General features: G+C 27.8%; 1 protein-coding gene across 2 annotated transcripts; it reads left to right on the top strand.

Annotated features, from left to right (window-relative positions):
- Positions 1-8,053: 8,053 nt before the first annotated feature.
- LOC101210455 (BTB/POZ domain-containing protein At2g24240) lies at positions 8,054-10,761 on the top strand. 2 transcript variants are annotated; one of them, XM_031880206.1, is made up of 2 exons: positions 8,054-8,423; positions 8,837-10,761. In XM_031880206.1, exon 2 carries the CDS (start codon positions 8,942-8,944, stop codon positions 10,280-10,282), a length of 1,341 nt encoding a protein of 446 aa, XP_031736066.1. In that variant the 5' UTR covers positions 8,054-8,423; positions 8,837-8,941; the 3' UTR covers positions 10,283-10,761. The 2 variants fall into 2 exon arrangements, with proteins under 2 accessions (XP_031736066.1, XP_004146684.1); XM_004146636.3 differs by having other exon boundaries at positions 8,058-8,615.
- Positions 10,762-13,690: the final 2,929 nt, after the last annotated feature.

A 13,690-nucleotide genomic window follows, 5' to 3' on the forward strand; every position in this document is an offset into this window, starting at 1 on the left:
ATATAAACCTAACCATTTTAGGATATATATATATATATTTTACTTTTCTTTAGTGGATTCTCAAAATTATATTATGTTCAATTTATTTAGTATTTCTTTTTACATTTTTATGGTTGAATTTTTTTTCTTTCTATTTTTTTGCAAAAGCTCCTACTAAAAATCTTTGAAAGATATCTACTAATATTCTTTGAAAAGAAAAAGAAAGAACTCATTAAACACTATTGGTATTAAAAATGTTACCACCGACTTAAAATCATTATCAAATTGTAGCTTATATTATGATTTTATTTTGTATTATGAAAAAGAAAAGAAAAAAAGAGAGAGAGAGAAAGAACAGAAGGAACAATTTTAATTGAATTTCATGGAGATTATAGAGAAATGTGAGATATTGATTAGTAGATTGGGAATTTCAACCCCACAACTCTTTCTTTCACATGGCCTCCTTTTCTTAAAGTTTTACATTTCCTCTTTTTTATTTCTCTTTTTCTTTTTATCATCCAGATGTCTATCAATACAAATAAAACAATTAGTAATATCATAATGTTTGATAATTATGCTAAACAATCAAACCATATTTTATAATTAATTACACTGCTCAATAATCATATCACAGTCCATTTTATAATTAGGTCACTTTCAACTCAATGTTATATTTTATTTTATCTTATCTTATTTACATTTTTGTTAAAATAAAACTTTATTATATATTCATTATTATAATCATGGATATATTGATTTTTTAAAAGATATTTTTCCACAATTCAATAGATTTTACATCAGTTGATGGATAAATTAGCATTTCCATTTCATAGTAAAAAGAATAATCCATGCATGCAATATGGAAATATATTAAAGAAAAAACAATCAAACAAATAACATATTCTCCTTCTTAAAAAATAAAGTAAATCACTTCATAATCCTAACTTCCCTCTACTTTTCATCAGCCAAAAAGAGAGAAAGGAAAAGAAAAGAAAACAAAAAAGCAATGCCTTTTATGATCTAAATTCTATATTCACTATACTTTTGAATTAGGCAATATTATAATTAATGTAAGTGCCATTTAGTAAAGTAAAGTTTTTTTTTAAAAAAAAAAATTACTTTAATAAAATGTGAACAGCATTGATCCAACTACATATATCCAAATGAATAATTAAAGAAAAAGAAACAAAATATTAAATTAAAGTTTAGTTAAAATAATGATGATTACATATGGTAATGGGGCATGCAATGCATTGTTGTAAAAAGAGAGAGGGAGGGAGAAAATAAATGAATGATGAGTATTAATTGAGAGGGTAAGGAGTAAAAAGAACTCAATAGAGATATATAATGAGTTTTCATAATTAGCAACATTCCTCAATCTCTAAGTAAATGTAAGAGAGCTTTCTAGCTAATTATCTTAATCAATAATAATAATACTCTTTTCCTTTATAATATAATGCTGATTCGATTATATATATCCCTAATTATAGTGGATATTTTTGGCTTCTTTGCCTTTCTTATGTTTACGGTATTACCTTACCAACACATATTCCTCAAATCAACACATCTCATGTTATATGTCATTATTCGATTTCATAAACATATATGTTAGACCATCTCACACTTTTAATGGTAAAAAATGGCATACTTGTTCAAATATCAATGTTTGAACGTCAAGTTTTATAATAATTGTAGAAATTGGACCGTCCTTAAAAATAGGTTAAATTATGTAATGTCCAAACTCCGTTTGAAAAGACTTACATCGTTTTCAAAGGAAAATGTGACAATGTCATAGATAGAAGAGACAAATTTAGGAGTTGGACAATTTATACTATTGTTACAATTTCTATACAATTATGTAAGTTTAAAAACCTATTTTAACACTTGTCTAAGTTAATTGATGACTTGAATTAAGAACATAGCGGTAACCACAACTATATTCGAAGACTATTTTTACAATTTGTCCTAGAAATTAGTACGGTCTAGAACAATGTAAATTATTTTTTAATTAACATTTTAAACATGTAACTATACGTAGTTTGATGTAATTAATTCGTGTGTGTTTCGTGTGAGAGAATGAATAGTTTATTAAAATGTCCATAAAAGAAAATTAAAGAGATAGATTAGAGAGAAAATAATATTGATAAGATTCATAACATTAGTTTTTTCTTTTTTCTTTTTTTGGAATATAATTTCTTATATTACAATCTAAACACACACATGGCTTCAAGCATTTCAACTAATTTGACGATATTTAGTTTAGATTAGACTAAACAAATATTATAAACTAAAATGTATATAATTTAATTGATATGAATCTCTACTTTCCATCTCAAAATTAAATGTTTGGGTTTAACTAAAGTATACATATATTTATGGTTCAACCAAAATTTCATATAGTCGAAACAAATATATTGATTATTGAATAACCAATTTGTAGATTATCATATAAAAATTGAATGTACTCAGAAGTCAAAAGGGGAAAATACTATTATTGAAATTCTAACAATTAATGACAATGTCTTTTTTTTTCTTTTTTTTCTTTTTTTCTTTAAGGTATTGTAATTTTGCAATTTAATAGGTTTGTGATTGTACAAACAGAAACATGATCCCCACAAAGTTTAAATGCATTTATTTAATTTATTGAACTTAAAAGATAAAAGAGAAAATAGTCAATCACAATTAAATAATTTTTAAACAAAAGAAAAAAAGAATAGATTTTTGTTTAGTATTTATGAGGAAGGTTCTATATTATGTTTAATACCATTCAAAGACGCAACAATGCATTAATTGGCGCATGGAGGACATGGGTTCTCTTTTCTATTTTCTCCACTACAATTCCTTTTCTAAACCAAATTGCATTTGTGGTCATTTCAATGTTATTTAGTACATTTGTTATCAATGTTTGATATTTTATAAATGTGACCAAAGTTTTAAATATTAATTTTTATTTGTTTTTCATATCATATTTGCATATAAACAAGTGAACAACTAACAAATTTATCAATAACTTATGAGTCAAATACATCATTATCAAATGTATAAACAATATAAACACAAATACATTAGCAATTAGTAGCATATGGAGGAGATAATGCAACATTTTACTCCTTTTATAGGTAAGTAGATAGATTACCGGATTGGGCTTCACTTTTCTTAGTTTTGCAAACAACAGTCATGTGGCCCATGGGCCTAATTAATATATATATGTATATGGTAAATGTTGATGTTCAGGAAGTTAAGTATTATGTGTTATTCAACTTACAAATTTATCTAAATATATTAATGTTTACAACCAAACTTTAGCAATTTTTCTTTTAAAAGGGACTTAATCCAGGATTTATAATATATTAAAGGTGGAATTTTAATTTTCAATAACATTTACGTGACATCAATAGTAAATTTGTAAATTGAGGAAGAGAAGATATACCAAACACACAAAAAGGAAAGGAAAATCTCATACATCCCAAATTCAAGTACATCACATGGTGATGGAGTTATAATGATGTATTTATGGGAAAAATGAGATAGGAGTATATCTTTCTCATTTGAGATAAGGATGAGTTGTTTCTTTCCTAATACTAATAAATTAGGATTAGATTTGATTAGATAAATTCTATTTTGTTAGACATATTTTCTCAAAGTCCAAATTCACCCCAACATTTATAAAATCACAGGAATGAAATCAGATTGAATAAATAGTTGTAGGATGAAAATGCTATATTTTGCATCGTGGAATATTAATTCTCTTTCATCATTTTCACCCACAACAACTCTCCCACCAATTTCCATCAAAGCGACCGTCTAATACTTGGGCCGATTTTAAGAATTGGTCAACACTTGGGCTAGGCCTGCACTTCGATATGGGCCCTATGATTTCGAGTTTAAAGCCCAATGGCAATAGAAAGTAACTCCAAACTCTAAAATAGGGGAAAAAGGAAGAGAAAACCATATATAAACAAAAACCCAATTATTACTATTATTGCTATTAATAATAAATAGTGGTAGTACACTACTACTCAGAAGAAAAAGAAAAAAAAACTGAACAATGTCTTATTTTAATTTTAAATTTTAAATTTTTGAAGAAGACTGAAGAATGCTTTGTCCTCTTTGAGACACTAAATTAAAAATAATAATAATAGTAATATGGAGTACACACATACGTATATAAAATATATATATAAATAGAAAATTATTTTTGAAGGTATTTTCGAAAAGAAAGAAAGAAAGAAAGTTGTGCATTTAAATATATAGAGTAAAATGGTGACATCCATTTTCATAATGGGACACATAGCTCATATGATTGAACATAAACCTTTCATAAAATAATAATAAAATGAGGCCATACCCCAAATATGATTCAATGGAAAAGATCTTGCTGTCACCCCAACATTTACAAATACAATATACATTTTTATTTCTTAAAAAGGCAGCCAAGTGCTATAAAATGAAAATGATGTCTCAATTCGAGGTCAAGATACACTTATTAAAATGTGATACACAAAAATAAATCATAAACAACTCGAGCAAAAGTTCTAAAAGATAGGAAGAAAGGCTTCAACCAATTAAAATAGTTTTGTATAAATAATTTTCCTTCTCTTCTTGGCAAAATATAAGTTGTTTGCAATTTGAAAATAGTTTAATATACTTACCTTCCAAATTTAATATGCCTCTAATGGTTAAATTAAGTTTAGTTTCATTGTATCAACGTGACCTTTATTTCTAAAGATCAATGGTTCAATCTTTCACTTATTTAATATGTATGAATGTAAATGGACATCTTCAGTGATAAGTTAGCAATTTTTTTTGAAAAAAAATTAGAAGTTAGTTTGATAATTGTATCAATTTAAATAATATCTTTCTTTTTTTTTTTCTTAAAAATTTGTTCTCATTTTCAGAATTTCACTATAAATCAAACTGTTTTTTTTTTCTGTTTTTGAAGGCTTTGGTTTGAATTTTACAAAACACTCCTAAATAATTTCAATAATACTTAATATTATTGAATTAAAGTACAAATCTTTTACATTATATATTATTTGAAATGTCAGTGGTATGGTATTATATTATAATGTTTGTTATTTTATGTTGGCTTCATATGTTACTTTATTAACTTATTGGCATACATTTTAAATAATATTCACAAATTGGTCACAAAGACTATGGTACTAACATAAATGTGTCAACTTTTTCCTGTGGTGACTAGTTGTATCCATTAATTCCCCTCACTTTTCATATAACAAAATAACAAAATAGTTTCTCTTAAAATGGTAATTATTCAATTTGTGTTTAGACAGTTCATGTCTATAGATGAAAATGCTATGAATATTACGAGATTGTTTGGAACGATGATTATTTAAGACTATAATAACCACGTATTGTTACAATTTAAAAGTTTTCAATTAAATATAGTAAAAATTATTTCAAAATCCTTATTTGCTGCCATATTTATTATTTCTCATTCATTATTTTTTTTATTCTTTACTACAATATGTTCACTATTTTTTCATCAAACTCACGTCAAACATATATTATTATAATTTAAACTAAAATAATTTCAACCCAAATAGTACAAACTATTATAACCTGACTGTAATAACTCGAAACTATAGCAACTCTCATTCGAACAACTTCTAATATGTTTTTGTTATTTCATAACGTAAATGGAGAAGGTGTATTTTGAAAGAAAGAAGCACATACTTGTATTTAATTAGTCAATTTGTGTAGCTATAGGCTGCCAATGGGGCCTTTGAACAACAAAATGTAATTATAATAAAATTGTATAAAGAGTGAAGTTTGAAGAAGTTATCATTTTCAATCACTTTAAGTTAAAGGAAAGTTGATCAAATCATGTCACCGATAGGATCGATAATTCTCAAGCAAAGCAAAGGCTGATTTAGTAACAACCTCAATCATTAACAATTTAGTTAACTATATTATTAATTCACTATTAATCTCGTAGTTGTTTACTAAATAAATGTTTTAGAGTAATTTCAAAAGAATTAAAATCAACTTTTATTATTTACAAAATTGGCATTCAAAATCAAATTTAATAAATTGAAAAAGCACTTAAAAATGTAAAATTAAGTTTATTTACTCTAACTTTTGATAAATCAGAAAACTCGTATTTGACGGTTCTTTTTTAATTGTATTTTTATATGTAAATTTATTTGTTACATATTAAATGTGTCTTCATTAATCTCAAATTACTAGTCGTGAAAATTGGTCATACAAAATGGTCACCGAAATTGGCCCTTGCTTATTGTGGTTACTACGGTTGAATGATAATAAAAGCTAGAGTTGATCGTTATTAAACTAAATTTAAAATTATTTCAAAATATAAATTACAAACTTGCCTTATAAAATAATTATATCATTTTTGCTTAATTAACATTGTTTGATATTATCGTAACTTTGGTTGGGTTCAATTTTTGATGTGCTGGTTTAATTCAAACTTGTTTATAACATTTCTAAAGTTGATATAATATATATTTGACTTGCATAGTAAAAAGGGAATTAAAAACTATATAACTATTCATTGTAATTATGATCTCGATTTTTGAACCTTATTTTAATTGTATCTATGACAAGATGGAGCCATATCCATTATTATGTACATGTAATTTCTTGTGATTATTAATTCTTCATCTCCTTTATAACTTTGAACTATGGTCTCATTACTTGAGCAACTCAATTGACAATTACTTCATTCATTTATAAAAACCGATTTGCGTACCCAAATTTGTTTTATTTTTTAAATATATTAGACGAATATTTTGTTATATTTTTTAAAAGATCTTAAAATATAAAATATAGTATTGAGATATATGAAAATAAAAAGGGATTGAAATATATAAAATTAGAGTAAAGATAAATGAGTAAATGAAGTGTGATAGACTTCGAATTGGAGAGCTTTCTCTCTCGATTTGGATGCTTGATAATGAAGGACTTCAAAATAAAATAAGCCATTTTTATTATTCATTACAAAAACTACTTCTAGCTCAAAATCCCACCATGAATAAATGATTAGGGTATCTATGACGAGGTGTTTACAAAAATGTTTATACATTATAGGTGTAGTGTTTTTTTTGTTTCCTTTAAATTAAAGTTTACTAACACAATTCTCAATTCTTTCTTTTCTCTTTCTATTTGTCTCTAACAATCAAACTAAAATCAAATCCACTTTCTTCATATTTTTTCGACTTGAGTTGAGAATTGTGTTAGCAAACTTTAATTTAGAATAGTTAGGGTTATATATATTTGTGCTAACTAGGTAGACATTAGATAAAAGAAGATATATAACTTGAGTGTTTGAGTGGATGAAAAAAAAGATATTATCATTATTGTGCTTAATTTTAAATATTTATTTGTTTTTAAAAAATTTGTATGTTTGAAAAGTGATTTTCACCAATGAGGTTTAGCTAATATTGTTTATCCATTTAGGTACAAAAAAATATGGTTTACACATCATAGTCATTATCCTAAGATTGAAAGATAAAGCTTTGAAATTAATTGGATCAATTATTGGATCAAAAAATTAGTGAAAGAAATATCTTGATGATCACTCTCTTATCTCTAAAACACAAAGTTGTTGAAATAAAAGCTTAACTCTTAAGCAACTAATTAATTATGGTGTGAATCATTAATTTGATTTGAAATTTAATTTTAGGGAATTTTTTTTATTAATCATTTGAAAACTCTATATATATTACATATTATTTGTGTATATAACTCTCACTTTCCATATCTAATTATTGTTAATATCAATATTTCATTAATTAAAACCTTTTTTTAAAAAAAACAATGAGTCATATTGTTAAATTTAGACAATTCTAATTCGAGTTATTTTACGTTATTTAAATAATGCCTATTCAAGTTTTTTTATTTATAAAAAAGTTGAATACTTATGAGGTAAATATTAGAAGATTAACTAAAGTCTAAAATCCATACTTTAAGGACTATTTAAAGATTTTCTTATGCACTTTTTTTCCCCACTTCAAAATAGAAACAATTATCAACCATTTTACATTATTTTTAGGTGTGTAGATATACATGAAGTGGAAGTTTTAATCAACAAAATCTCCCAAATTGAAAAGGAAATGGATGGTTTTGATTAGGGTTAGGGTTACGTGGAAGCATAATTAAAGATTTTTCTGGGGTCTGTCCATCGAAAGAAGTGAAAAGGTAGAGACGGTTCTTGGGGGTGTGAGAGCTGATTTTATTAATTGCGAGAGATTACTGAATACTCATGTGAGGCCGCGCTCATCGAATTAACTTTGGAGATGTTCTACGATCACGTTCATCCGACGGTCTTATATTAAAGAAATGTCGAATTACGAGCGGAGCCCACGATGCCAATGATTTTCTTTTCTCTTTCTCTTCTTCTATTTTTCATTATTGATATTTTTCTTTTTGAAGTTGGACTCTGTCCAAACTCCGAACACAAGGTAAAGAGGAGACCCCTATGAAGTTGAGAGAGAGAGTCAACTTTTTGAAATCCAACCGCTCCATACTCTTTATTAATTCATCTTCTTCACCAAATCCAATAAATTTAAAATCCCATCTTCTTTTTCCGCCATTCTTCATTACCCAAATCATAGTTTTTCTCAGAAAAGTAAGGGAAAAAAAGAAAAGAAAAGGTATTTACAGATTATCAATTTCGTCTTTTTTCTTTTGTTTTCCTCTGTTTTTCAGCTCGAGAGTCGTGTAATTTTATATTTCAATTTGTTTTTTCTTTTATATTTGGAGCTTCTTGATCCTGTTGTTGGTTGTGTGTTCTCTTCTTATTTGATTATCTTTGGGTTGGTTTCTTTTCTAATTTTAGCTTGTTTCTGTTCTTTGTGTTTCTACGATTTTGCAGGAGAGATTATTCCTCTGTTTAGCGATATCTTGAGAAATTGAGTTTCATTTGTTTTCCAATTGCCAAAACCCCATCTGGGTATTCCCGTTTCGAGGGAATTCAATTATGGGGATTCAGAAAGATAGGGTGAGATTCAATGTTGGGGGTAGATTGTTTGAAACAACCGCTACAACTCTTGCGAATGCTGGCCGGAATTCTTTATTTGGGGCACTTTTTGATGATAATTGGGATTTACAATCCCTTAATTCCGATGAATTCTTCATTGATCGGAACCCTGATTGCTTCGCCGTGCTACTTGATCTCTTACGCACCGGAGAGCTCTATATCCCGGCTAACATGCCGGAGAAACTCCTCTATCGGGAGGCTCTTTTCTACGGCCTGCAGGACCATTTCCGCTCTGCCAAATGGGGCCAATTCGACGGCAATAGATTGAAGCTTTCCCATTCTGCAACTGGCCAAGCCCCAGGAGACGGAACTGCCATCCGAGCCGGTCCCGATGGTGGTTGCTGCATTGCTCATGGCTCTATGGTTCATGTCTATGATTGGATGCTCGACGAACACCCTCCAATCAATCTTGATTATCAGCGAGTCAACGACGTGGGGTGGATCGATGCTGAGAATATCGTGATCAGCGTTTGTGAGCGATTAGGCCGCGGCGACGGCGGAATGGGGATGTTCTGCAAGTCAACTGGCGAGCTTCGGCATAAGTTTCAAGTCAGTCATGACAATCAGGTAAAGAGTTGTACAGCCGGAGCTTTGAGTTTCAGTTCTGATTATAAAATCTTCTCTAGTTGTAAAGGTAGAAGCAATGAGTATGGGATTGGTGTTTGGGATCAAATCACAGGAAAACAAACAGATTTTTTCTATGAACCTGCAGGTTGGTCACTTGGGGATGCTGATAAACTCCAATGGTTGAATGGAACGAATTGCTTATTGGTTGCAACCCTATTTCCTAGAAAGGACAATTGCTACATTAGCCTATTGGATTTTAGAGAGAAGAAAATGGTATGGTCTTGGTCTGATATTGGAGCTCCATTGACAGTAGATGAAAGGAGAGTAAGAGATGCCATAGCCATGGAGGAAAACAATGCAATATGTGTAGTGAATGAGTATGAAGATTTGGGATTTTTGGATTTGAGAAGCAGCAGTGGAGGAAGCATACGATGGAGCTCAAGAAGTAGGCTAATGAAGGGAAAAATGCCAGAAGAGCCATGCTACCCCAAGTTAGCATTACATGAAGGGCAGCTTTTTTCATCCATGAATGATTCTATATCAGTGTTGTGTGGACCTGACTGGGTTTTGACATCTAGGCTTCGACGAAGCGTTGGTGGTTCGATCTGCGACTTTTCCATTGGTGGGGATCGCCTTTTTGCACTTCATAGCGAGGAAAATGTTTTCGATATATGGGAGACACCACCTGCTCCTATAATTTCATCATTCAGTTAATGATTTGCTGATTTGCTGATTTGCTTCTTTCTGATAGAAAAATGATCCGCCTTTTGTTGGCTGTTAGATTTGTGAGATAGATTAGTTGAAGAAAAATGAAGATGTATATAGCAGGACGTCTAAATCCCAGATCTTGGCTAGGAAAACAAAACAAAACAGAGCGAGAGATTTGAAATTTAGGTGCCATTGCCATCATTTGGAAGAAGATTTAGAGCAGAAAGTTTGTATGTGGTTTCCCACTACCACTACAGTATTAGATAGTCTCAATATTTCTTTTCATCTCTTTTCATCTCTTTCTGTAAATTACAATGCTATTTTCTTAGACTAGACTTCAAATCTTTAATGAAAATATCTCAGTAATGTCATTCGTTCAAATTAAAGAAATACTTTTTCTTTGAACGTACATAATAAGGTCAGAGAATATATGTAATGAGTTCATTTCCAAAAGTAAAAGCAAATGGTAGTTCTGATTTTCTTCTTTTTTTCTTTTTATAAGAAAAAGATAAATCTTATGCCACACTTCCCTTGTCAAATTGTTAACTCTTTACGGTACATTTGCCCGCCTTGATGTGGATGAGATCAAATTTATGAAACAAAGAACACAAGCTTGCGAGAGCAAGACTAGACCTAGAAAAGCACAAGCAAGAGATAGCAAAGAAAAAAAGAAACAAGGTGGAAAGCAAGATCAGTGTGTATGTGTATTTGAGTAAGAAAAGTTCATAAAAAGAAACCTATAAATTTTAACTTCTAACCTTTCGTTCACAAAATTTTAAAACAGTGGTGTTAGTTTCCCTTCTACCTAATTAGGTGCTGCCTATTTTCATCCTCAAACTTGAAAATCCTACTATTTATATTCACCTACCCATAAGAAAGAACACCACAATATTGGAAAAAAAGTGATTCAGTATATGAAAATTGATTGTGCAAGCAAGTTTTACCAAGATAGCATCCTACCTGCTATGATAGCAGGTAGGTACTAAACATTGATGTACTTTAAAAGTGATTAAATTTGATAAGGGTCACAGTAATGACACAGTGTATGATTAATCAACATTAAGAACTTCCAAAGAGATAGGATGAAGTAAAAAGTAGAATGACAAATCATATTTATTTAGCCTGTCTATTAACTTCAGAACCAACAGCCAGAGTCAAGAAAATCAAAATACTGAAACTATAACTTTGGTGTCAGAAAACTTTGACAGGTGGAGTTTATAAATATTGGCAACACAATTAAAACTCATATATCTGTTAGACATATCTTATTAATCATAATTTTATAAACTAATTCTATTAACTCGAATTTAGTTTTTAAATAATGGTAGAATAAATAAGAAAACAAAAAAAGAATTATATGTGAAAATGTTGTTTATGTATCTTAATTTTCAAAAACTAAAGACGTTTGCAAATCCATTTGTTTTTTCTTTTTTTTTGTTTTAAAAATAGAAATGTTTACTTTTTTGCTTTTTAAATAAGAAATTTGTTTCTAAAATTATGAAGGAAAATTGAAAAGAAAAAAAAAACTTTCGAAAAATACATTTTGTTTTTTAAATATAGAAAACAAATCTGGAACCATACATTTATGGATTTTGTTTCTAATAAACAAAAATTAAAATAGAGTTATAAAAAATTTAAAATTTAAATGGCTATAAATGAAGTTAAAATAATTACTAAAAAGTCTTAAGATTATATATATAGATAGATTTTAACCACTTCTAAAGTTTGATTAGTTCATGGTCTAAAACTCAACCATAACGTAATAATTCACCATGGGTGACATTAGTTATTTTTTCTTTCAATGCAAAATTAAGCCTAAACCCTACATTAGCTACTTCATAATCATGAAACTAAAATGATCTATGCTTCCATTTCATACCATATCACACTAATTTTATAATTTTAGGTTAAAATATATGTATTTTTTGTTTGTTCAATTTTAGTTTCTATACTTTCAATAACTATTAAGTTTAATCGGTACTGGCTTATTGTATATATTTTATTACTTTTTATTTTTTATGACTTCAACATCGATACCTAAAATAATTTGTCATATATAATTATATATAACTACCATATTTATTTTCTCATTATCTAAACAATTTACCAAGTGAAAATTATATTTTTTTTCATAAATAATAATATAAAATATGTGTTTTTCCTAATTTACTTTTAATAAATTATTTTTTAGATTTTTCTTTTGCTTAACTTAGTTTTTGGGTATTAACCATGCCAAATAATGAGCTAAATCAACGATTTCAAACCTCTTTTTATTATTTTTAATATATTTTTAAATATACACTCAACTAATTTAAATTTGGATTGTAAAAAAAAATCATCTAATTTTAATTTTAAATTACAAATTAAATGGTAGGATAAACATCGTGTTACAAACTTACCAATTTTATATTTATTTTTATTTCATTTCAAATCTATGAAGCCTAAACTTTTTTTTCATAATATATTTTTAAAAAAATCTAGCATTGTTTTAAGTCATCAAATCTCGAATTTCATTAAAAAATTTATTATAGAGTTTCGGGTGTACTTTGAACTACTTATAAAAATTCAAAATTAAAACTCTAACTTTTATACGACTTTTAAAACAAATACAAATTTCTAACTTTTCTTTTTAACAATGGTTAAATGAGTACATATACTTTCTATTTTAAAAGTAATAATAACAACAATAAATATTGTGGAAGAAAGTTGTGTGCTCGATACACTATAACTGGATTAATGAAAGTCATGTATCACAATACCTTCAACTTAGTCTCTTCTTTTATTTATTTTTTCAACGGTTATTCTATTTTTGTCCTATATATAAATATATAAAATTATGAAGCACGTTAAAAATAGTAAAATATTAAAACTATTTCAAATGGGAAATAGTTTAATTATTGTTTTCATGGGCAAAATATTGAAGTATTGAAATCTTATGTATTAATGTTCTTAGATTTTATTTTTGGGTGGGATAAGAATAAAAATAAAGAATTGCTTTTATAGTGAAAGTAAAATAGAATATTCTTTTGCCAAATGGGTGGACTATTTTTCAATGGCTTGGGATAATTTTGCAATAAAGAAACAAAAGAAAAATGTATGGATTCCTTTCATATTTTTTCTATGCTATTTTGAAATGGTCAACAAAATTCTTATTCTCTATACCTTTTATACCCAAATATTGCTTGATATGATTTATGAACTGTTGATTTCAATATTCTATTCTTATTATTACTATGGATTCACATGTATTTTTACAGAAAATTTGGAACATTTACAATTTTTATTACTTTGTTTTAGATTTTTTTTTGCATGGGTATTGATTTATGTTACTAGAACAATCAAATCTTTGACTTCGAAGTTGATACTAGAAAGACTCTGTTCTCTTGCTTATTTTGTGATGTAAACAAATATTTT

This window comes from Cucumis sativus, chromosome 1, assembly GCF_000004075.3.
Source record: "Cucumis sativus cultivar 9930 chromosome 1, Cucumber_9930_V3, whole genome shotgun sequence".
Lineage (NCBI taxonomy): Eukaryota > Viridiplantae > Streptophyta > Magnoliopsida > Cucurbitales > Cucurbitaceae > Cucumis > Cucumis sativus.